This window comes from Myodes glareolus, chromosome 7 (assembly GCF_982192425.1).
Source record: "Myodes glareolus chromosome 7, mMyoGla1.1, whole genome shotgun sequence".
In the NCBI taxonomy this organism is placed as follows: Eukaryota; Metazoa; Chordata; class Mammalia; order Rodentia; family Cricetidae; genus Myodes; species Myodes glareolus.
This window is the reverse complement of record NC_142032.1, coordinates 84,172,116-84,194,543: the sequence shown is the minus strand read 5'-3', so window position 1 is coordinate 84,194,543 and position 22,428 is coordinate 84,172,116. Positions and strand designations below refer to the sequence as shown.

Below are 22,428 nucleotides of genomic sequence, written 5' to 3'. Positions count from 1 at the left end.
CTTGAGAACGTCCTCTGTCCAGGACAGGTTGGGATAGTCTTGTCACTCAGTGCAATAGGTTCTTTATGAATGCTGTGGCTAGCACCAGTATTATAGTTACAGGCATGCAAGCACACACACTCTCCCATGGAAGTACTCAAGATTCACCACTGCCCCAACATCCAAAACACTTATCACATGGCTGCTTTTAAAACCAAGTCAGACTTATTAAGCTCTCTCAGAATGCTACAGAGTCTGTCTGTTTCTTCATTCAGTTTCCCCCTTAATTTCCTGACATTCTGTCTCATCAGGAGGAAACCAAGACACAGTTTTTCAACCTTACCTTTCCTTAATCAGAGTGACTACAAAATGAAACATTTTTACTGTTCTTTTCACAGAGCAACTGCCCAGGGCACAAACATTTTCAGCTCCTTTGAAAAGCACCAAGAATTTCAATTTCCTTTTCCTCACTTTACACTCAAGTTTTGGCTCTCTACAAGAGAGTCCTTCTTTGTCCCTTGTGTTAATGTTTCTTATCATAAAGTATGTAGAGGGTCTGGGCTGTGGCTCAAATATAATAGAGCACTTGCCTATCACATACAAGGTCTGGATACGATGCCCAGCACACACACACACACACACACACACACAAATTTGAACTATATAGAGTCAGATATAGTGTAGCAGTGAATTGCACATCAGAGAGACTCTCATCTATGTATGTGAGGAGTAGAAAGAGACGAGCATGGTGCTAATGAGTCCATGGCCTCCTGTGTAGCAAGATAGGCTCTGTCTGAAATTTAATGTACTTTAAACACTAGTTATGTTCAAAGCCATTAAAACAAGAAGACTTTCTGTTTACTGACATGATCTGCTGGTATTCATGTCCACCCTGTAAAGGGCATCTTCTCAACAACACAAGAGAAAAAAAATCTCATTTTTCTAATTTTTATGTTTGGAAATATAGACACCAAACTAACCAACCAACCTTCCAACCAACAAACCAACTAACTAACTAACCAAACAACCTGTCTGTAAGTCACTCCAGAGGGTCAACAGCAAAATTTGGACTTGCATGTGGTTATAGGAAGTGCTCACGGCTTTAGTTATAAACTTATGTGCAGACTGAAGAATGGCGAGAGTCAGACTGGGTTAAAAATGAGACCCTGTTTCCAAAGAGAGAAAAGAGAGAGTGGGGAAAGGAAGAGAGAGGGATGAAAATAGAAGAAGGGGAAGGAGAAGGAAGAGGGGGCGGGGAGAGAGAACTAACCCCCCAGGGTACTTACCTGTTTATTCTTAAGAAATGATGTCAGCCTTAAGACCCTCTTTGTCCTCAACTCCAAAGCCCCAGGATCTCCAGATAAATAAAACTCAGAATGACCAGAATAACTCAGAATTTCAGGTAAGCATTTTGAGGCAAAATATCTTTTAAAACAAATATATCCCGAATACATATGAGACATGCTTATACCAAAAAGTTATAGGTTATTTGCCGCAGAAAGATATCTGAGAGTCTTATAGTTTCAGTTGCTAAATCTGGCAATCTAGGGAGGAGAGGTCAGCTGGGTTCAGGTCATATTCTGGCTCTGACTAGCAACAGAGTCAATGCTTTGCTAAAGAACTGTCCCCCTTCTTATTCTTCTAAGCCAGTGCTCATAGTAGATCTCAGAGGGCTGAAAAAGAATTGCTTACCTAGAATAAGTGTGTTAACTAACTGGGGTTCCTATTACAAAGTGCTGCAGTCTGAGTGGCATATTAAAACAAACGGCAGCCAAACAAAACGAAGAAAAGCAAGAAACCTATTTCTCATAGTTCAAAATAATGGAAGTCTGAATGTGAGCACGGTGAGATTGCAGGAAGGAGTCTAGACTGCCATCTTCTTATTCTGCTCTCTGCTAGTAGAAAGAGGCAAGAAAAACTCTCCCCAGCCCTCCTTTTGTAAAGCATTAATATATTGTGTGTGTGTGTGTGTGTGTGTGTGTGTGTGTTGCGCGTAACCTGAAACTCACTCTTGTAGACCAGGCTGACCTTGAACTCACAGAGATCTGCCTGCCTCTGCTTTCCAAGTGCTGGATTAAAGGTATGCACCACCACTGCCTGCCCTGCATTAATCTTTTCATAAGGGCTTTATCTTCTTGACTAATGGCTTCCCAAAAGCCCCACCTAATACTGTTATACTGGAACACAAAGGATAAAATATTCAGTCTGTTGCTGTAGAAAACCGTGGGAAAGCCTAGGAGAGGCTTCATGTGGGTTTATCAGTCCTTTGAATGCTAACCAAGAGCCAAGTTCTCGGTGGTACAGAGATGCTAGACCCCCAGATGAGAAATACAGGTATTGTCGGAGAGCCAGTGACACTCCAGGAAAAACAAAACCTACTGACCATTTAAAAAAAAAAAAGAAAAGAAAAGAAAGATGCTGGAAGTGGGAGGAGCTAGAGGATTCAAAGAGGTGCCCCTAGATGGCACCCTTCAGCTGAAGCTCCAATTTTTCCAAAGCAATATTTACCAGACCTGATGGTCTAAGGAAAACAAGCCCATTTTTCTTTTCCCTGGGTGGGAAATGTGTCATACTGCAGCTCCAGAAAGTGAAGACAGCCAGACAAGAGTGCTGAGATTAAAAACTTCAGAGACTTGCATGCCCTTATACACCATGCTCCCCATGAGAAGTAAAGACACCGACATCACACAGCCACAGCTAGACTTGGGCCCATAGACGGGGATCCCAGAGCCCCAGCCCACATTTTTTCACTGTAAGCTCAAAGGCAGTGTTTCTGAATACCGGATGATTGCGTCCCATCTCCAACCCCCTTGGAAACATTTTCAGCCATTACAGCTGGTAGGGGCTGCTACGATGTTTGTATTTATTTCGTGGGTGGAACGAGGAATGCTTCCAAGCACCCCACAGTGCGCTCAGAACATCTCAGAAACCGACTCATCCCATCCCAAATGCCAATAGCACTGCCGCTGAATAATCGTGCTCCTCAGGCCTACATTTGGAACCAGGAAACATAGGTCTCTCTACCGTGGATCCTTGAGAAGAGGATTCGAGTTTATCTATAAACCTTATCCCTCTAGCTCTCCGTTTGTTTTTGTCTTTAAATCCGTAATGTGGAGATAATTCTTCTCCGAGATTCCCTGACTGCCAACATTTGCACTTGCTTCATGTCTAGACTTTCCAGTCTAGGAGGCACCTCACTGACTCGTATGACTTGAACTCCGGGAGCGAATCCAGAACTGGATCTGTATCGAGAAGGGGAAACTCTAAATTCCTCTTAAAAAAAAACAAAAACAACAACAACAAAAAACCCAACTTGGGCTGCCAGTCCACCTGAGACTTGGCCCCAAAACTTTCACTCCAAAACATCGCTGTTGGAACTGACTGTTTTTAAGCCTTCGTTTTCTCGTTAGTCCTCCAAAGTCTAGAAGGTTTGTAGGGATTGTTCCTAGAGTGTGTGGGAAGAAGCGAACGCGCCTAGCAAAGATGCCCGCCGCGCGGCTGGGCGCCGGGATACCGGGTTCTTCCTGTTCTGGCTGCGGAGGCGGGGCAGGGACCTGTGCGGGTCCTCGGTGGGGGTGGGGCCTAGGCGAAGGGCGGGACAGAAGGGCGGGGCTTCGTCTGGTTGAAGGAAGAGCGCTCGCCGGTGGGGAGGAGCTGGTCCAGCTCCTGTCCTCAATCAGGCCTGCGTCCCTTTTCTTCTTCCCACTTCTCTTCCCGCCCTCGATGCCTCCAGAGCTGGGTATCGCGGCAGCTAGCACCAGGTGAGAGAGCAAAGCTGTGGGGTGTGGAGTTTAGGGGACCCCGACTGGCTGAATCCTCCAAGTTCGGCCTGGGAAGTGGAGTTCTGGGTCGGCCACGGGGAGAGTGCGCTAGCTTCCTTCCCCTGCAGCTGTTGGCCTCTGGGTTGATTTTGAAGGTGTCTGAAGCCTTGAGTTGCTGGGTGCGGGTGGGAGGTCATGGGGGAGACCCCACCCACCATTTTCAGCCGTCTCCGCTCTTAAACACCGACAGCTAGATTTGTTAAAAAAAAGAAAGAAAGAAAGAAAGAAAGAAAGAAAGAAAATGAAATAAAATAAAATAAAATAAAGAAAAAAAAGGGGAAGTGGACAGTGCCAATCCACGAGCGAGGCCCTGCCTCCTTTTGGGGAACCCTGCATGGGAAGACTTGGAGTCTTGCCTGGGCCTCCACACCTCCTCCCCAGGATTGGTTAACGGGGGTGCCATGCCCTACAGCAGGAGGGAACTGCAGGTGTCAAAGGTGGGTTTGCCCCCGAAGATCAGTGACAGGGTACCCAACTACCCTGAGTTCCCGTCTTGTAGTTTTGGGGCTCCGCGATCCGGGATCAGATCTCCATCTGCATCACACTCTTTTCTTCTCTCTGGATCCCTGGTCTTAGATCGAAACTCTCCACACTCATCTATCTGAAAGGCGATCTGAAGGCCCTGCCCCCAGGTGGATTCGACCCGACCCGCAGCTGGAACGTTCGCGGTGGCGGTTTGCTTGCGGGACACCGGAGTCCGGAGCCAAGGCTTTATGTGGAGCCTTGTAAGGGGCGGGGCCTGTTCTCTGAGAACCTAGCTAGGACCCCCAAGCTCAGAGTAGGCGGGGCGCCCTAGGGTAGCTGGGATGGCGCCTTCTGTCTTGTCTTAAGATGCTGCTTGGATGAACCATAGGAGTAGAGGGTCTGGGAATTGATTGGTGGCTGGGTAGATGCCTGTCCTAACTGCGGTCCTCTGCATTCTTCCCATGCTTGCCTTGTCAGACTCCCCAGATCGGTCCGTTGGCACTTGGATGTTTCCCAGGCCAAAGAAGACTTGTAACGGGGGGCAGCTGGGCTTGTTTTAGCCCGCTATAGAGATGAGATTAGGTGAACTGAAGGACCATCCCAAACTCAACAGTGCAAGCTGTTGCATTAACGACATAAATGTGTGTAGGAGTTGGTTCTCTCTGGCTAAGAGGCGAGAACTCATTTTAGTTGGTGTGATGAAACCGTGTGTACTAGACTCTGTGGTGTAGACAGTGGTAAGGTATGTTTCCTCACTGTAACGCATAGTGGGCAAGTGGGATATTCAATATGGTAAATAAACTGAGGATCTCGGTTATTTTTGGCACGGTGACAGAATCTACTGCGCACAAGTATGTGAGATCAGGGAGTTGGCAGCAAGGAGATATGCACAGATCCCATTCTGTCCAACCCAGACAGATGTTCTGGAAAACCTAAGAGTAACGTTGTAATTTTTTTTTTTTATTTGAAAACTCAGCCAGAGTTAAAAGTGTATCTGATTTGGCTCATTACCTTCATGGAAAATGCATAACAATGTGAAGTGAAGACAGTCTTGCAAATTCCAGGCTGTCGAGTGACAGAAAATAATTGTGCCAAGGCCTTGGGGACAGGTACTGTGAGTGAGGAGAACCTCACCATACATAAATAAAAGGTGGCATTGTGCAAGGTGTTTGGGAGCCAAATAAAGAATAGAAACACCCAATCCCTATTGTAGGAGAAAAGAAAGACTGGGAGGAGTAGGGGCTGGAGACTTGAATTCAGTTTTCTTGTTTGTCATATGCTCTTTTCAACATTCAAGCTAAAAGACATACGCTCTCAGAGATGTATTTCTAGCTCTTTTTCTATACCGTGAGTGTGTTTGTGTGTAAAACAATGAAGTGTTTATAATAAATGGATTTAGCTTCTTCATCTTGCTGGTCATTATATCTTATAAACAGGCGTGTGATACACATCCTCTGAGGATATTTTCATATATCATCTCATTGAGGTTCATGAAAAATAAATTGCTGGATCAAAGTTTATACAGCTTAAAAATTTGATAAATATTGTCAAGTTATGTCCACCTGCATGCCCGCCATCAGTGCATAGGGGATGACACAGGCTCCTTGGGGACTACTAATGATTCAAGACACTTCCTGTTTCCTCCAGCGACAGCAAGAGACAGGCGACATGAGAGATTGGGCTACATGCTCCATCAAGGAACTTACTGGTAGAAGATATATTCTCGAGTGAGACTGGAGGACATTTCAAGATGGCCAAAGACGAGCCGCCAAGTGTCTCCAGAGACTTAGAGGCGCTGCGAAGGAAGCTGTGTTTGCTGCTAGATTCCTTCCAGAGCAACGCAAAGGTCAGCCTCCTATGCCGTATATACTGGGAAGTTAACACTGGTCAGAACAGATCAGTATATGGTCCTTACTTTATGTGTACTTTTGGAAAGATGCATTGAAGTATATAATGCATACTGTTGGCTGTTGGCACTGAACACAGGGCCAGCAGCAGGCTGCTTCATGCCTCAAACCCACACACGTCTTCTTTGTAAGAAACAGTAAAGATACTGATGGCGGTGGTCATGGTACTGTGCATTTTAGATAGTGAGATTGTCAACTCGAAATAAAAACTGTGAACTTTGTGGCATTAAGTAGGCCATGATGTCATAGTTTGGTTCTTCAGTGTCCCAAAGAGGCCCCCATGCTAAAGGCTTGGCCAAGGGTGTAGTTGTGGGGAGGTGGTGAGAATTTCAGGTTCAAACCATAACAAGCTGGGAATATTCCTGTCCCTTGACTCAGTCTTGACATCAGAGTTGCTCAAAGGACTGATTTTAGGTTTCAGATAAATTAGTGAGTAGAAACTCCTCAAACACAGGATTCGCAGATCCTTATTAACTCTTATTAACTGATTGAGCCTTTACTAAACTCCAACCTTGTACCAGGCATTTAGTGCATCTTAGTTAATATTTATACGCACCTTCAAAGCAGATGAACTTCTCATTCTTTCCTTTTGATAACTCAGCAGTAGGCACTGGAGTAGGTTTGGGCTAGGTACTTATCCATCTAGCCTACTCCCAGAAGCATGGGGAAATTGGCAATTCTCTATGGGCGGGTGTTCTCAGATAGTCTTGACATGAAATTATTTCTCTTACAAGTTTTTAGTATATTATGTTAATTGTCCAATTAAAAATATTCATTTTATGTATATGTGTGCACTCAGTGATTTGTGCCTGAATGCATGTATATCACATGTGTGCAGTGCCTGCAGAGGCCAGAAGAGGGCCCTGGATCCTTAGAACTGGAGTTACAGGAAATTGTGGGCTGTCCCATGTGGATTCTGGGAACTGCACTTAAGTGCTCTTCAGAAGCAGTGAGCACTCTTAACTAGCGCTCTCTCCAGCCCGGAGGTCACACTAATGCGAAGTGAGTCTGGAGGGAGGAGGAGAGCCAAGCCCCTGTGACTGCCTCAGTCAGTTTCTGTTACGGAGGATTTTGGTTCGTGGTTTTAGACATCCTGGGTCAGGATAGAACAGAGTAGCTCACTCATATCATGGTAGCCAGTCAGCAGGGGAGTGGGGTGGGGACAGACAGACAGACATACAAACATACACACAGAGATTGCTTCAGGAATACATAGGGTAGAATGTAGCCCCAGGAACATGTTCCCAGTGGTCCTCTTCTGCAGCTAGGCTCTCTCTCCTGTAGTCTCCACAACTGCCAAAACCAGTGTGAGCAGCTAGGGGTCACGTGAGTCTGCAGGAGCCACTTTCTGTTCAGATAGTAACAAAAGCGTCACTAACACACAGTGGTGGTGATCCCCTTGAGTAGTAAAACCCTTCAGTGTGTAATGTTTACATAATAGTGAGTGCAATCACAGCAGAGGTAATTGTGTATTTTTATTTTTGTTTGGCAAGGTGCTGCTTTTTCATACTGAAGTGTGGGTCTTCAGAGTAATTTACACGTGCCACTAGAACATCAACAAAGGACATCCGATTGACATACTGTAATTTATATAGCTGCCCCTTGGCTCTGGGAAATGGAGACAGTTTCTTCCCCCCATGAATCTGTGTTCTTCACTCACAGTTTTAGTGAGCTCTTTGAACTTCAGATGAGGCTAGATTGGCCTCTAGATGGAATGGGCATGAAATTGCTCCAGCCTGTCTGTAGTGCGTGGTCAGTTCTTAGCAGTTTTACTTCTAGAATTCGAGAGACAGGAACCTGCTTAAAATAGTTTAAGCAAGCAAATAGTTAGGGGCTTCCATGGCTTTAGGAGACTTTAAGGCTTCCCCATGAGCCACAGGAGAAGTAGAGAAGGGCTGTCTCATGACTAGAGCCAGGATCAGACTGGTGCCTGGTGCCAGGAGTAGCTCTCAACACGCTCGCTCTCTCCCTTGGGCTGTGTAGCTTCTCACATTAGTCATTCCCAGAGTGCAGCCCACTCCCCTTGGCTTTCCCACTGATGTGGGCAAACACAGTTGTTCGGGCAGGTGCCCTCCTTTCCTCACAGCTCCCTTAGCACCTGTTGAAGATCTAGAAGTTTATTTCCTATTCACAGAAACACCAGTGTGGTTGGCGCCATCACCTGTGGCTATCCAGTGGCTGTTGGACTGGGATCTTTGATTTTGTTTGAAATGCATATGGCTTATCAGATGTCCTCCGGCTAGGGGAGGGAGCAGTTTTCAGGGAAGCAGAAGGAGTGGCTGGGTGACCAGGTTGGCATCTCCTAATGTGAATTATCTGTGATAGATGATTTTCTTCTCATGTTGGACTACTCCTGACATGAGGAAGATTTTAGAGCCCAAAATCCAGGAATTCACATGCCATAAATCATGTGCCAAGATCATGTGCCAGCAGGCACCCAGAGCCTAATCTGGGACAGGCTGTTGTAGCATGGTGCCTCTGACTTGGTATCACTTGTGTGATAATCCTGACTGCTGTCGCTGGCCCCTGCCTACTGGGTCCTTCTCCTCTAAGGCAGGAGAATAGTCTTACATTCTCACAGTGGAGAGTTTTTCTGGCTGTGAATAGCCTCAGGAGGAACCATTGTGTCTCAAACCCTGACCACGTGGGCCTGACTCTCGAAACTCTCACGCCAACCTGCATTTATAAATAAACAGCCCTTGTCCGACCTTGGGTACATTAATTCAATTTGTTTCCAGCTCCTCTTATCTGGAATGAGCAACACCAGGCCTTGGGCTGCTGGGAGGATTATCTGGGATGCCATTTGAGAAGGCATTTGCACTGAGCCTGGCTAATGCTGGTGCCAATCTCTTGAAGTCTGGCGTTTTGGGTTGTTGAGTGCAGCTCACATCTGTAAAGCATGGGTCGAAGGCCCGTCTCTACCTCCAGGTTAGCGATGGAAGATCACAGGGCTTGCCACAGCCTGCTGAGCTCTCTCAATTTCTGTCCTCCCCTTTGCATGCTGTCTGTTGCCAGGAAGATGAAACATGGTGATGTTTGAAGCCTTTGGGCTTGGGCACTGTTACTGCTGGTCTCCATTCTCTGCCCTGCAACTTTGTAGGGAAAAGACATGAAGACATATATGGCAAGTCTGAAATGTCGGACTGAGTCAGACAGGCACCTTCAGAGGAGAAGGCCTTGCCGACATACTTTCAAAGTAGCCTTTGTTTCTCTTCAATTAAAACTTACTGAAGAAAATGGGCCTCGGGGGGTGGGTCAGCAGGTAAGGTGCTTGAGGACTTGAGTTCAATTCTCAGAACTGTCATTAAAGAGGAATACAGGAGTGATGGCTTATACTTATATTCCAGTATTGGGGAGGTGGAATCAGGCGCATCTCTGGGGCTCAGTCGCCTGCCAGTTTAGCCTCCCTGGTGAGTTCCAGGCCAGTGAGCGACAGTCAGATAGACAGAGCCTGAGGACCAGCACCCGAGGGGGTCCTTCGGTCTTCAAATGTGTTGCACACATATGTGCACCCAAGTGAGCATGAGCGCGTGCGTACACACACACACACACACACAGAGTCCCAAAGGAGTTCGTATCACTATTTTGAGTGATGTGAGTTGAGAATGCCCTGAAGTGCTCCTGTGTGCTCTTTTCACCTTTTGAACGTGCGCTTTATGACCTTGAGTTAAGCACGTCCCCAAATCTTTCCTTCTGGAACTCAGCATGCTGAGAGTTCGCTTACCCCTACAGTGTTTTCCTGAATGGATATGTGTAGCTGTCTGGATAAAACCAGCATGCTTCCCTTGCTCGAAGGTGTTGCTTTGGGAATGACTCCTGCGTTCTCCTTACCTGCTGTAGGTAGGAGGTCTTCGTGGCCATGCTTATTTTGATTTTACACTTGGCAAGATGCAAACCCCTTGGGTTAGACTCTTAAATAGGTGCCTGGAACCTGTGCTTAATGAGTATAGATGTTAGGTATGGATGAACCATGCTGTCTCCATGACATTGTGTCCTGACGAAGGTCATTCTTTCCTAGAGAAAGCAATTCCTGGATTGAACTGTTTCGTCTTAGCTACTTTTCTATTGCTGTGATAAAATACCATGGTCAAAGAAACTTGCAGAAGGAAGGGTCTACTTTGGGTTGATGGTTCCAGAGGGCTAAGAGTCCTTTACCATGACCTTGGGGAAGCGTGGCAGCAAGCACCAGGCACAGTGGCAGGAATAGCTGGGAGCTTATGTCTCAAGCACAAGCAGGAAGCAGAAAACAGTCTCATAATGGTGTAAGTCTTTAAACTCTCAAAACTCACCCTCAGTGACACACTTCCTCCAGGAAGGTCAACCTTATAAACCTACCCAATCAGTGCCACAAGCTGGGAACCAGCTATTCAAATATCTGAGCCATTGGGGGCCATTCTCATCAAACCACCACATAGTTTAATGATTGATGATGGGGATTGCTTGCCTGCCTTCCTTCCATTCTTCCTTTCGTCCTTCCTTTCTTTTTAACATGTAGTCTTGGTAGACAGCCCAAGCTGGCCTCAAACACACAATACCCCTGCCTCAGCCTCCCAGGAGCTGAAATTAGAGCTATATCTATGTGCCACCATTCCTACTTTAGTTGATAGACTCTTTAGAAATGGTTTCTTTGCATTCTGAAGGACCTTTGTTTTGGGGGTGTTTAGAGGCCAGACCCAGAAAAGACTCTGAAAGAGGGGGACTCTCTGAGGACTGGAAGTAGGCTAGCCCTACTGTATGCTTTTTGGATTCCCCACACCAGACTGCTCCCAGGTCCCATTGGTTTCTTTTTTGTCATTTAAACTGCAGACTACATCCCTCCCATCCTCCTCTGGCTCAGATGGCCATTTATGCTCTCGCCTGGTTTTCTGCAAATCTCCCCAATTGCCTCTTGCATACCTACCCCAGGTTCCTCTTAGTTAAATTGCTCCTTTGTGTTTGTCACAGCTCCCACCACATGCTCTCAATTTACCCCTTATTTTTTCCCATGAGATAAAACTTTCAAAGTACAATAAACGTATTAGAGTCACATATATAATTTAAATGTTTTTAAAAATTTTTTTCTTTTAAAACAAAATGAGTCAGGGGTGGTGGTTCTTACTTATCATTCTAGCACTCCAGTTATGAGGCAGGAGGATTACAAGTTCAAGGCAATAATGACACTCTGTCTCAAATTAAAAATAAAAAAGGAACCCATGAAATTAATTTTAACAAAATATCTCAAGAAACCCAATATATTCCTGTTGCAAGGAGCCACCCATTCATTCTGACCACCCAGAACTGAAATAATCACACAGAAACTGTATTAATAAAATTGCTACTTGGCCCATTAGCTTTAGCTTCTTATTGGCTAACTCTTACATCTTAATTTAACCCATTTCTATTAATCTGTGCATCACTATAAGGTTGTGCCCTACCAGCAAAGTTCCAGCACGTCTATCTCTGGCGGCGGATCCAGGGCGTCCCCTCTACCTCTGTCCTTCTTTCTCCCAGCATTCAGTTCCGTCTTCCCTGCCTCCCTAAGTTCTGTCCTATCAACAGGTCAAGGCAGTTTTTTTTTAATTCATTAATGGTAATCATAGCACACAGAGGGGACACCCACATCATATCCCAAACCATAATTTAAGACTGTAATTATCATGAGAAATAATTAATGAGCTATCCTAGATTTTTTCCTCTCAGATACATAGAGCATTTCTCATGCAGGTGCTGGATTTCTATGGGAAATAGTTTTTCTCTCTTTAGCATTTACAAAATGTATCTGCCTCCCTCTCACCTCAAATCCTTAATGAAGGATGGCCTCAGAGGCAATTCCTGGTGTGGTTACAGGTTGCTAGGCGGCATGGCTAGAAGACATTGTGTGGTGTGCCAGGAGGTGGAATATGTCATGCTTTAGGAGGCAGTGCTGACGCCCAGGACAATGTCTGTGGCTGCTCTGAAGGACCTTGTCTGTTTAAACAAGGTGAGCCCATGCCTAGTTGCCTTTACCTGAGTTATAGAGACTCCTGTTTCTAACTTGCCCCAAGTTCCCACCCTTACGATTACTTGGCTGGAAATCTGTTGCCAGGAGAAGTATGTGATTTGGAAAGATGCACTTCTGATAATGGCACTTCATTTCAGCCACTGGCCTGCAAGCCCCAAAGGAGGGAGAAACAGGAAAGACCAGTTTTCAATGTAGGAAGCGCTCCGAAATCAGCTTTTTTAATTTTTATGTCACTGCTTTTGTTGTTGTTTTGTTTTGCTTGAAAAAAAATATTTTTCATATAATATATTCCATCCTGGTTTCCTCCTCCTCCTCCTCCTCTTTCCCCTTCCAGAGAGTGGGCACCCACCCAACTCCATGCCCTTTCTTTCTCTCTCTTTAAAATAAACAGGTATCCTGGGCAGTGGTGGTGCACACCTTTAAATGCCAGCATTTGGTAGGCAGAGGCAGGCAAATCTCTGAGTTTGAAGTCAGTCTGGTCTACAAAGTAAGTCCCAGGGCTACATAGAGCAATCCTGTCTCAAAACAAACAAACAAAACAAAGCAAAACAACCAATCCTAGAATAAACAGGCAAACAAAAATCAAAGTATAGTAAACAAAAAGAAAACAACATAAGAAACACACACAATCTATAAAAATACAAAATTGGAAAACAAATAATATACAAGCAAAAGGTCAATCAGATAAAAAACACCCAAACAAAGCAATATGAGACAAAAAGTCTACAAAAATACCACTGAGTTCATTTCTTGTTGGCCATCTACTGCTGGGCGTGGGGGCTACTCATAACCCAGTGAGACTGTCTTGGAGAAAACTCATTTTCCCTTTGTAACTGGATAGCTTCTTAGTTAGGGGTGGAAGTTCATGTGCATCTGACCCTCTCAGTGCTGGGATGCCGTCCTCCTTGAAACTGTGCAGGCCCTGTGCATGCTGCCACAGTCTCTGTGAGTTCACACGTGTGTCAGTCCTGGTGTGTCCGGAAGACACTGTTTCCTTGGAGTCTTTAATCTTTCTGCCTCCTCTTTCACATAGCTCTGTGAACCCTGAGGGAGGGGTTTGGTGAAGGCATCCCATTTAGGACTGAATATTCCCAAATCTCTTATTCTCTGTAATTTTCCAGTTATGTGTCTCTGTATTAGTTCCCATCTGCAGGAAAAAAACGTCTCTGCTGATGACTGAGTGAGGCACTGATCTACGAGTACAGCAGAATGTAGTTAGGAGTCATTTTAATGCTGTTTCTTTAGCAGAAAAATAGTATTTGGTTTTCCCCTAGGCCTATCTAGTCTAGGTTCTTGGCCATGGGAGCAATGTCAAGCATGGGTTCCACCTTGTGGAGCCTTAACTCCAGTCGTGGAGTGGTTACTCACATAGCATTTGTGCCACTATTGCACACGCAGGCAAGGCACAGACTGTTATAGACTGCAGAGTTTATGGCTGGATTGGTGATTACTTTTCTAGAGGAAGGTTTTTGAATGATGGGATCTTTCAGGGAATGGGCTTCAATGCCAGTAATAAGAGGGTGAAGCCCTGAGACCTGAAAACTGAGGGGAAATGCTCATCCTTATGCGTTTAACTAAGACCAGCTCTGCACTAAAGCAGCCTTCTCCATGGAGTGTGGTCTTAACCTGGTGAAGGTGGGTAACCTATTATTAAAGCAACATAAGGTTGCCATCATCAGTCTGTGGCCAACTATAGCATCCAGGCTGGTACCATAAAGGCATTGAGGTTACAAGCCAATGCATGCATTTGGAGTCAAAGATTTTAGCTTTGAATATCTAGGATTTGTCGCTTGGAAACTGGATGACTACAAATTAGCCACTTAATCTGAAACTTGAATGTATACACAAAGCACCTGGGCTCTTGTTGAAAAGCTGAATTGGATGCAACAGATATCAGGTGGAGCCTAAGGCTCCTCATCTCCACTAAGCCCTTGAGAGATGCTGAGTAGCTATGACTTAACTCCTCTGTTCCTTTGCGACCTTAGTTATGAGAACTTTGGCTGCAGAGCGGTAGGCACATTGCACACATAAGAGGGTGCCTTTCAGAGACGGTGTGTGCTGGGCAAGAGAGCAGTGACATGACCTTTCCTCCTCTCACAGATCTTGACACCGGGTGGGAACCTCACCCTTGCCACCCTTCCCACAGCTTTCTTATATTGCTGCCAGGTACCTCACGTCTCGGGAGATGTTTCATATTGATATCTGGGAGCCTCTGACTTGCCCGAGGCCTCTGCCTATGGCCGTACTTCCCACAGCTGAGGCAGATCAGCTCAATCTGAGGTTTGCACACGGCCCTTAACCTTGGCTCTTTGTCTTTTGCCTGCAGGTGGTGGCCTTCATGACGTCCCCGGTGGGTCGGTACCTGGACAGGCATCCTTTCCTGGCTCTCGCCATGCTGATGTTCGTTACCATGTCAGCCGTCCCTGTTGGCGTCTTCCTGCTCATTGTGGTGCTCACCTCCCTGGGCGCCCTCATGGGGGCCGTGTTACTGGAAGGTGCTCTGCCCAAGGCTATTGGGGAGTAACTCAGTAGGGTGGACAGTATTGAACACCTGCCATTTTAATCAAAGACTCCTTTCTGGCGCAAGGCAGCCTGTCAGAGTAGCTAAAACGCGGGCTCTCGTGTTCCATCAGCTGCCCATTTCCACCATTGTGATCTGGGACGTGATTTACTCCTTCTGAACTTTAAATTGGACAGGCAACAAAACAAGCAAGGAGACCCCACGTGTAACATAGTTTGTCAATGGTGGGGGAATGGAAGCAACCAGAGGCCCCACCGGCTGATGCCGGAAGCTGAGGCCTACCCAGGTGTGGAACTTATGCCATTATAATTTTTAATGGGAAATCTCCTGACTTCAAAAATCCGAGTTAGTTGCCATATTTTAAATGCCCTGGCCCAGGGTCCTCTGAGTTTCAGTGATTTCTGATGAAGGCACCTCCTAACCATGGCTTCCTCCTAGGGCTGATTATCTCTGTGTGCGGCCTCTCACTGCTCTGCATCCTCTGTGGCTTGGGCTTCGTGGCGCTTGTCATGTCAGGGATAGCCATGATCTCCTATGTGGTAGTGTCCTGCCTCATGAACTACTGGTTTTCTCCCAGGTAAATGCGTGTCAGTGGAACAATTAACCTTGGGTATTTGGGGGATCCACACAGATAACTCTCTAATCCCACTTGGTGTCCGGCAGTTAAATTATAAGCGGCAGGTGCTCCTCACGGTTGCCCGTAGACATTAGCTGTCAGCTCCACATTTCCAGTAGAGTTTCATACATGCACATGTGCACACAAACATTGCTGCCCTTGTCCATCGCCCATAGAGCTCATTTCACAACTGTAGTAGCTTCGTCAGGCAGTTACTCATTTTTCTACTTACTTTACAAGGTCAAATGGGGGTAGTTTAGGAGGTTTTGGAGAAAGGCTAACCCATCAGGTAGCCATGTTCACCTCCCAGGGTGGTACAGGAGCTGGGATGCTACCTTGGTCTCCTCTGTTTGGTGTGAGCATCTCAGCATAGTGAACATGGCTCATATTTACTCTGTGGAGTCGCCCTGTCCACAGTGTGGCTCCTGGGTCTGGAGGAACAGTGACCTTTTTAGATGCTGGAGGGAAACCCAGCAGTGCTGAAGTGCTAGGGAGATATAATGTGCTACCTCAGCTACTCAGGGCTTTTCAGAGACCGCTTTTTTGATGCATGATTTTTGTGCTGTATATAGATTTTTGATTCTTAAGTTCCCACGTATTGAGTCTCTCTTGTACGTCACTAATTTTCGCTAATTTGGCGACTGTGGCTCAGGTATTTGCTCAGTGCAGAATCTCTGCTGAGCACTTCCCAGCCTCATCTCGTTTAACCCTTGGGGTGAGCCTCATTCTGTGATAGGGAAATGAAAGACAAGTGCACATGCTAAGAACAGCCGAGAAGGAACTTAAATCTAGGTCGGCTGAGTCTGGTAAAAACTCTCAGCCAAAATATAAAGCGGCTATAAAACATAGCCAACAATCTCTGGAAAGCGGCAGATAGTAAAGATTCTAGGGTATTTAGACCATGGTCAGCCTCTCAGCTTGCTGCTGTACCATGAGAGCAGATAATAAGCAAATAAACTGGTCTGGCTGTGTTCCAATAAAACTTTATTTAAACTTTACAAAAACTGATGACTTGCCAAAGTTTGCCCCTATAACCATAATTGATTTGCTAGTCCATGCTCTAAGAAAAATCCACTAGAGCCCATGAACATCTTAACAAAAGACAGCTTTACCACTTGCCTAGCATGTTCAAGGGCCTGGGTTTGATCCCCAGCATTCCTCTTCCCCTTAAAAAGTTTATCCTGTCATTATTTTTTGTTGATGTGTCTGTGATCTTAAATTGCTCAGGGGTTGTTCTCACGAGATTGCTTAGCTGATAATCCCTGGAATGGTACCAGTTTCTCAGAAGTTGCTTTGATCACTATCAGCTTTCAAGGACACACAGTGCCCTATTTGGCTCACTGAGGGCAATGCTTTAGAGCTAAAATCCCTCCCTACCTTTGAACTCTGCTTAAATTAGGCTACGTGCTTAAAAAGCACACTGCAGAAAGTAGCGTAATGAGCTGCTTGGGAGAAGCTCAGGTGGAAGCTACAAGAGTAGGAATCTGAGTTTGGAATCCCACAACCAACATGAAAATGCCAGGCAAGGTATCCACTTGTAATCTCGGCAGAGGGGAGACAGGGATAGTTGGGTGGCTGTGGCTTGCTGGCCAGCCAGCCCAGCCTGTTCAGAGAGTTTCAGGCCAATGGGAGACCACGTCTCAAAGGATGTAGACAGTGTTCTTGAGGATGACACATGTGAAAATGTGCATACACACACACACGCACACGCACGCACACACACACACACACACACACACGCACACACGCACACACGCAGAAAGAGGAAAGAAAAGCACAGAGTGGTGTTTGTCAGTGGCGAGGCTCAACTTGGTTCTTCCTGTCTCCATCCTCTTCCTGAGACATCAGGCTCCCATTTGGGCAGAGATTCTCAACTCGCTGTTCTCAGGAGTCTCTTCACCTTCTCCAAGGCTACTGAGACATCCAGGGAGTGGGTGCAGAGCTTTGATAACAGTCCCACTGCAAGTTACAGCAGCAACCACAGAACCGTCTGCCCATCTAAACAAAAAACATTTGTTGATGAAAAATGGTTATATTTCATAAACAAAATTAATTTAGCCAGGTCACAGGTCACATTGTCTTATATTTTATCAATAGCCTTCTCTGTTTTTTCCCACCTCCTGCTATATGACCAGGGCTGGGCTGGAACTCATGATATAGTTTAGGTTAGCCTCAGTTTCTTGATCCTCCTGCTTCAGCACCCCTTCCTAAGTGCTGAAACTACAGGTGCACAGTGGCACCCCTGGCTATCATAGTTTTCTTAACTATATGTTCTGCTGGAAGTAGCGAGGCTAGTCCTTGTACCTCTGTCTGCGTGGTCTGAGGAAATCTTTGAAGAGGCCTGAGCCTCACAGTGCAGTGGGGGAAGGGGAGCCTTCTCCAGAGGACTGTGGACGTTCTCTGATAGTATAGCTTAACTCTGTAATGATTCTTGCTTCTAATTTAGTGAAAATGTGACATTGTTTTTCACTCATTTACTAACATAGCCTGAGCAGATCTGTACCACGCAGGGTTGTATGACTTGATGCCTTGAGCATGAGGAGTCAGTTCACTGAATCATGTAGCTCTTCCACATGTTAGGTGAAAACTCCCCTGTTCCTCTGTGAGATAGCAAGAATGGAAAGAACATAGGAGGTGTTAGGATAAATTAGATGCTGTATTAGGAAAATCTTTAACACTCAAGATAAAGATAGTCCCTCACTGACTGACCCAAAGCACAAGAGATCAAAGAGGAGCTACCAATTCATTCCATGACCTTATGGGTTTGACCCTAAACTGAAAGATGACATAACATTTTTTTTTTAAGAAAAAGGAAACAAATTCTAATATGGCCGTATTTAGGGAAATATACAGTTTCTCAGCAACACATTGTGATCTTCTCTGTAGATAATCTTAACATCAAAGGTGCTGGAGAGACTTCCTAGGGCCTGCAGGTGGGGTAGGGGAAAGTAAAGGGTAGGGCAGCATGTGCCTTTGTAGACCACACAAATCATTCACCCCACATTACGCTTGGTCTCCCCAAATAGCCAGAGTGTGCCTGACTTCCCCATACCTCACTCCATCCAATTACTGCAGACTGAATTCAGAATTTAGGCTTCTGAGGCAAGCATTCTCTAGGCCTTTAAAGTTATTATTCTTGAGCCAGGTGGTGGTGGTGCACTCCTTTAATCCCAGCACCTGGGAGGCAGAGGCAGGAGGATCTTCATGAGTTTGAGGCCAGCCTGGTCTACAAAGCAAGTTTCAGGACAGCCAGGGCTACACATAGAAACCTTGTCTCAAAAAACCAATATATATCCTTGGATGATATAAAAATCATCCTTAAATTTTGACATAAGCTCTCAAGAAGTTGATCAGGCTGGCCTTAAACTCACTCTGTAGCTCAGGCTTGCCTTGAAACTGCAATGTCCTTCCTGCCCTAGCTTCCCAGACAGCTGGGATAGCAGAGCCTGCCACACTGCCCAGTGCCTCTTCACACACTTGCTTACAAAATGCAAGAAGAGCAGAGCAAAGGTTCCTTGTTTTTTGTCTGTTTGGTTTGGTTTTCTTGCCAAACCAGGTAGAAATGTTTTTGGTGGCAAGTAATTAAAAACAAAATAGCCTGAGGTAGATACTAACTCAAATAAGTTTTTGTTTTTATTGGATAACCAAGAGATGGAGACAGCCCAGGGCTGGTACAACCATAGTATGGTGTCACCAACATACCGAGTGCCTTCTGCCTTTCTTCGCTGCCATCCTTAGCCTGTGAGTTTGCCTCCACAAGGCCATAACTGGTGCAGCTCCAGGTACAAACATGTTCGGGGGAGGGCACCTGTGAGAGAGCTCATGAGCGTGCAAACGAGCCTGAGAGACCCGTTCTCCCAAGTGAAGGCTTTCCCTAGTGCTCTTCCTCATTCTCCCCAAAGACACATCATTTGCTAGACCTTCGTAAGGTGTCAGTCAGCTTGGACAGGGGTTCAGCTTTCTTACCTTCTCTGACAAGAGTTCAGAGAACACACCAGTCAAGAGTGCTGCACACGTGGCTGGGCCATTCTTGGTATTGCTCCTAAACTAACCATTTTGTCTTTTCACACAACAGGCCCCTGACCCAGCAACATGCCAACACCAACTGTCAGCTGGCTATGAAGTCTCCTGACTTTGAGGGGCTCTACCAGGAATGACAGGCCCTACGGAACCAGAGGTTGCTTCCTAAGCATGCCGGGAAAGCTCTTGGCCTCTCTGCCTGGAGCATAGCTCAGAGAGAGGGCTGGATGCTGGCTCTGCTTCGCTGCTCACTGTGTCTAAACTGCAGTGGCCGGGGCCACCTCCCCAGCCCTCCCCACTCCCCAGTATGCAGTCTTGATCTTAGCAGAGTCCCAGGCTTCTAAAACTGGGGAGCTTGACCACCAGGGCCTCTGGGTTGAGTCCTAGGTCCCAACTGGGGTAAGGTCGCTTGTTTTTGAAGTTTAGTTTCATTTTATTGGGAGGGGGGAGGAAGACGAAGAGCGTTCTCTCCAGTCATTTGAAATCAGAGGTAAAAGAAAGAACCCCAAAAGAGTCAGCCTTGAGCCTTTATTGCTTTTCTATCAGAAAGAGCAGCAACATCTGGGTATCGTGGCCTGACTTGAAAAGCACTCTTAACCTTGCAGCCAGGAGTCCTTTAGAAAATGTCTCAAGGCCTAGTTGTTGAGTGCCTTGATCTTTGACATATTCGTACTTGATATGTTTATATTGTTTTTAAAAGAGTTTGCCATGTCAAGCCATTTCTTGACAAACAAACCAAACACATACTGAAGACTACAAAACAAACAAACAAAAAAGCCTATGTGATTTCCTCTTTACAGTTATTAAATATTTATTTGGTTCTTGCTATGCCTTCTCTCCTATTCATTTCCATATGCTAGACATGCATTAATTAGATATTTGCTATCATGACAAAATACCAGAGATAATTATCTTTATAAAGGAAAAACTGTGGCTCACGGTTTAGAAGTTCCAGTACAGAGTCCATTAGTCCTGTGGATTTGAACCTGTAATGGCGCAGCACATGGCTGGGGTTCCTGACGGAGGCCTGCTCACTTCATGGTGGTTAGGGAGCAGAAAGAAGAGCCTGGGGTCCCAATATGTAAGGGCAGTCCCTAGTGACCTAACTTCTTCGCATTGGGCCCTATTCTCTAATGGTTCCTTCTGTCCCTTTAGTACCATGGTCTGGTCACTAAGGCTTTAACACATGGACCTCAGGGCACACATAAAACCGCAGCAATTTCTCTGTTGATTTCAAAGCCCATCCTATGTAATTTGGAGCCCAAGTTACTTTTCAGGTTGTTGTGAGCAAATACCCAACAAGTTGCAGCGTTAGGACGGAAAGGCTCATCTGGCTTATAGTTAATGGCACTGCAGCCCATCATGGCGGGGATGGAATGGCAGCAAGTCACGTTGCACATGTAGTCACGAAGCATTTAGAGGACTGGAAATTGAGCTCAGCTGAGAACCTCAGGGCCTGCCTCTGGCAAGTACCAGGAGCTGAATACATGAGTCTATGAGGGACTTCTCACACTCAGACCACAGTACACAGCTTATTTATTTGCTAGAGACAACACGCAACTCAACGCTGTTTTCAAAGAGGTTGGAGTGATTTAGAGAAGTAGTCATTTCATTCAACCAAAACCCAGTGGGCAGATCTTTGCTATTGTATTTGAGACGGCCTCGCTGTACTCCAGGCTGGCTACAGGATCGTGCATTGTGAAGATCTGGACCTCATATGATTTCACCTCACTTTCCTTCTTGTGCACTGTTTGTTTCAGCAGGTCTCTCCCACACAGCATTCTCTTCAGCTCTTTGTTGCACTCTGCTCGCTTAGAAAAGTTGCTCTGTCCATGCAGATTCCAGGCTTGACTCTGATTGGATAATCTGGGTTGTGTGACCGACCTTGAACCAATCACAGTGACCAGTATAATAGCATCTGCTCAAATGGCACATGTGTACATGCAAGAACTGGGATAGCACCACCTAGGTTCGCCACTTTGGTCCCACAGTTGGTGAGGTTGGCAAGAAGGAAGGAGGCCCCCTAGGGATACCAGAAGAAAAGGAAGTTTCCTGGGAGAAACAAATGATGCCGCTGGCCCCAGTGGGACATAAAGTTCTCAACTTTCCTACATCCTATGCTATCCAGCTTCACTTACCCCTCAAGAGAATCCATCCATTAGAGAACAAGAATTGCCCAAGGCTGTCACACCATGAAGTAGTAGTAGATACAACTCTTTATTGGAAAGCTCCTGACTTCATGCAAGGGTCTGAGCTGTGTGTCCTGCTGTCCAGCTAGCTGGGTTCTGAGACTGCAGTCTTGGCGAACACTGAGGTCCCTGGCCTTGCTCCCAAGATTTACTGTCTAATAGGGAAGCAGTTAACAGTTGTATTTGTGATTGATGTGTTTATCACTGATCAACAATCTTCAGCAGCTAGTGGCATAAAAGTGCATAGGAATATTAACAGGATTGGGTGGGTGGGGCTTCTTCTCTGAGGTGTATCTGGGAAAGATCTAAATCCAAGTGTACCCAGTCATGGGTCACACACAGCTCCTTAACGGTTACAGACTGAGGCCCTAGTTAGTACACACGGTCACTGGTCACACACAGCTCCTTCACGGCTATAGACTGAAGTCCTAGTTAGTACACATGGTCACAGGTCACACACAGCTCCTTCACGACTACAGACTGAGGTCCTAGTTAGTACACACGGTCACTGGTCACACACAGCTCCTTCACGGCTACAGACTGAAGTCCTAGTTAGTACACACGGTCATGGATCACCTACAGTTCCTTCACAGCTACAGACTGAGGCTCTAGTTCTTTACTTCATGTTCCTCTCCTGACATCTAACAAAGAGGCAGTCTGTGTCTTTAAAGCCACCAAGAAAGAGACTTAAGATGAGTGTTACATTTTGAGTAATACAGGGTGTATGCACAATCACATGTATCTTGTCGCGGTGCCTGTTCTTTAGAAACAAGTCTTGGGAATGTTCCACCTGAGGGAGAAAGGGTCACACAAGGGCACAGGAGCCACAGACAGACCATGGGCTCCGCTAGACAGAAGAAAAGTGAAGAGTGATAAACACATGAGGGCCACTGCAGTCATCCAGACTGGGGACTGCTCTGTGATCCAAAG

The 22,428-nt window shown here is 45.9% G+C and overlaps 1 protein-coding gene and 1 long non-coding RNA gene across 3 annotated transcripts; one reads left to right on the top strand and one right to left on the bottom strand.

Moving 5' to 3' along the window:
* Positions 1–45: 45 nt before the first annotated feature.
* Positions 46–4,463, bottom strand: LOC148121486 (uncharacterized). Its single transcript, XR_015738441.1, has 2 exons — positions 4,280–4,463; positions 46–3,990 (listed from the first exon to the last, which is right to left on the bottom strand). It is a non-coding gene; the product is annotated as an uncharacterized LOC148121486 (long non-coding RNA).
* Ldaf1 (lipid droplet assembly factor 1) lies at positions 3,582–20,137 on the top strand. Of its 2 annotated transcripts, XM_087908515.1 has the most exons (6): positions 3,600–3,740; positions 4,377–4,525; positions 5,913–6,111; positions 14,479–14,647; positions 15,112–15,250; positions 19,365–20,137. In XM_087908515.1, exons 3-6 carry the CDS (start codon positions 6,016–6,018, stop codon positions 19,444–19,446), a joined length of 486 nt encoding a protein of 161 aa, XP_087764641.1. In that variant the 5' UTR covers positions 3,600–3,740; positions 4,377–4,525; positions 5,913–6,015; the 3' UTR covers positions 19,447–20,137. The 2 variants fall into 2 exon arrangements, with proteins under 2 accessions (XP_087764640.1, XP_087764641.1); XM_087908514.1 differs by lacking the exon at positions 4,377–4,525 and having other exon boundaries at positions 3,582–3,740.
* The last annotated feature ends 2,291 nt before the right edge of the window (positions 20,138–22,428 follow it).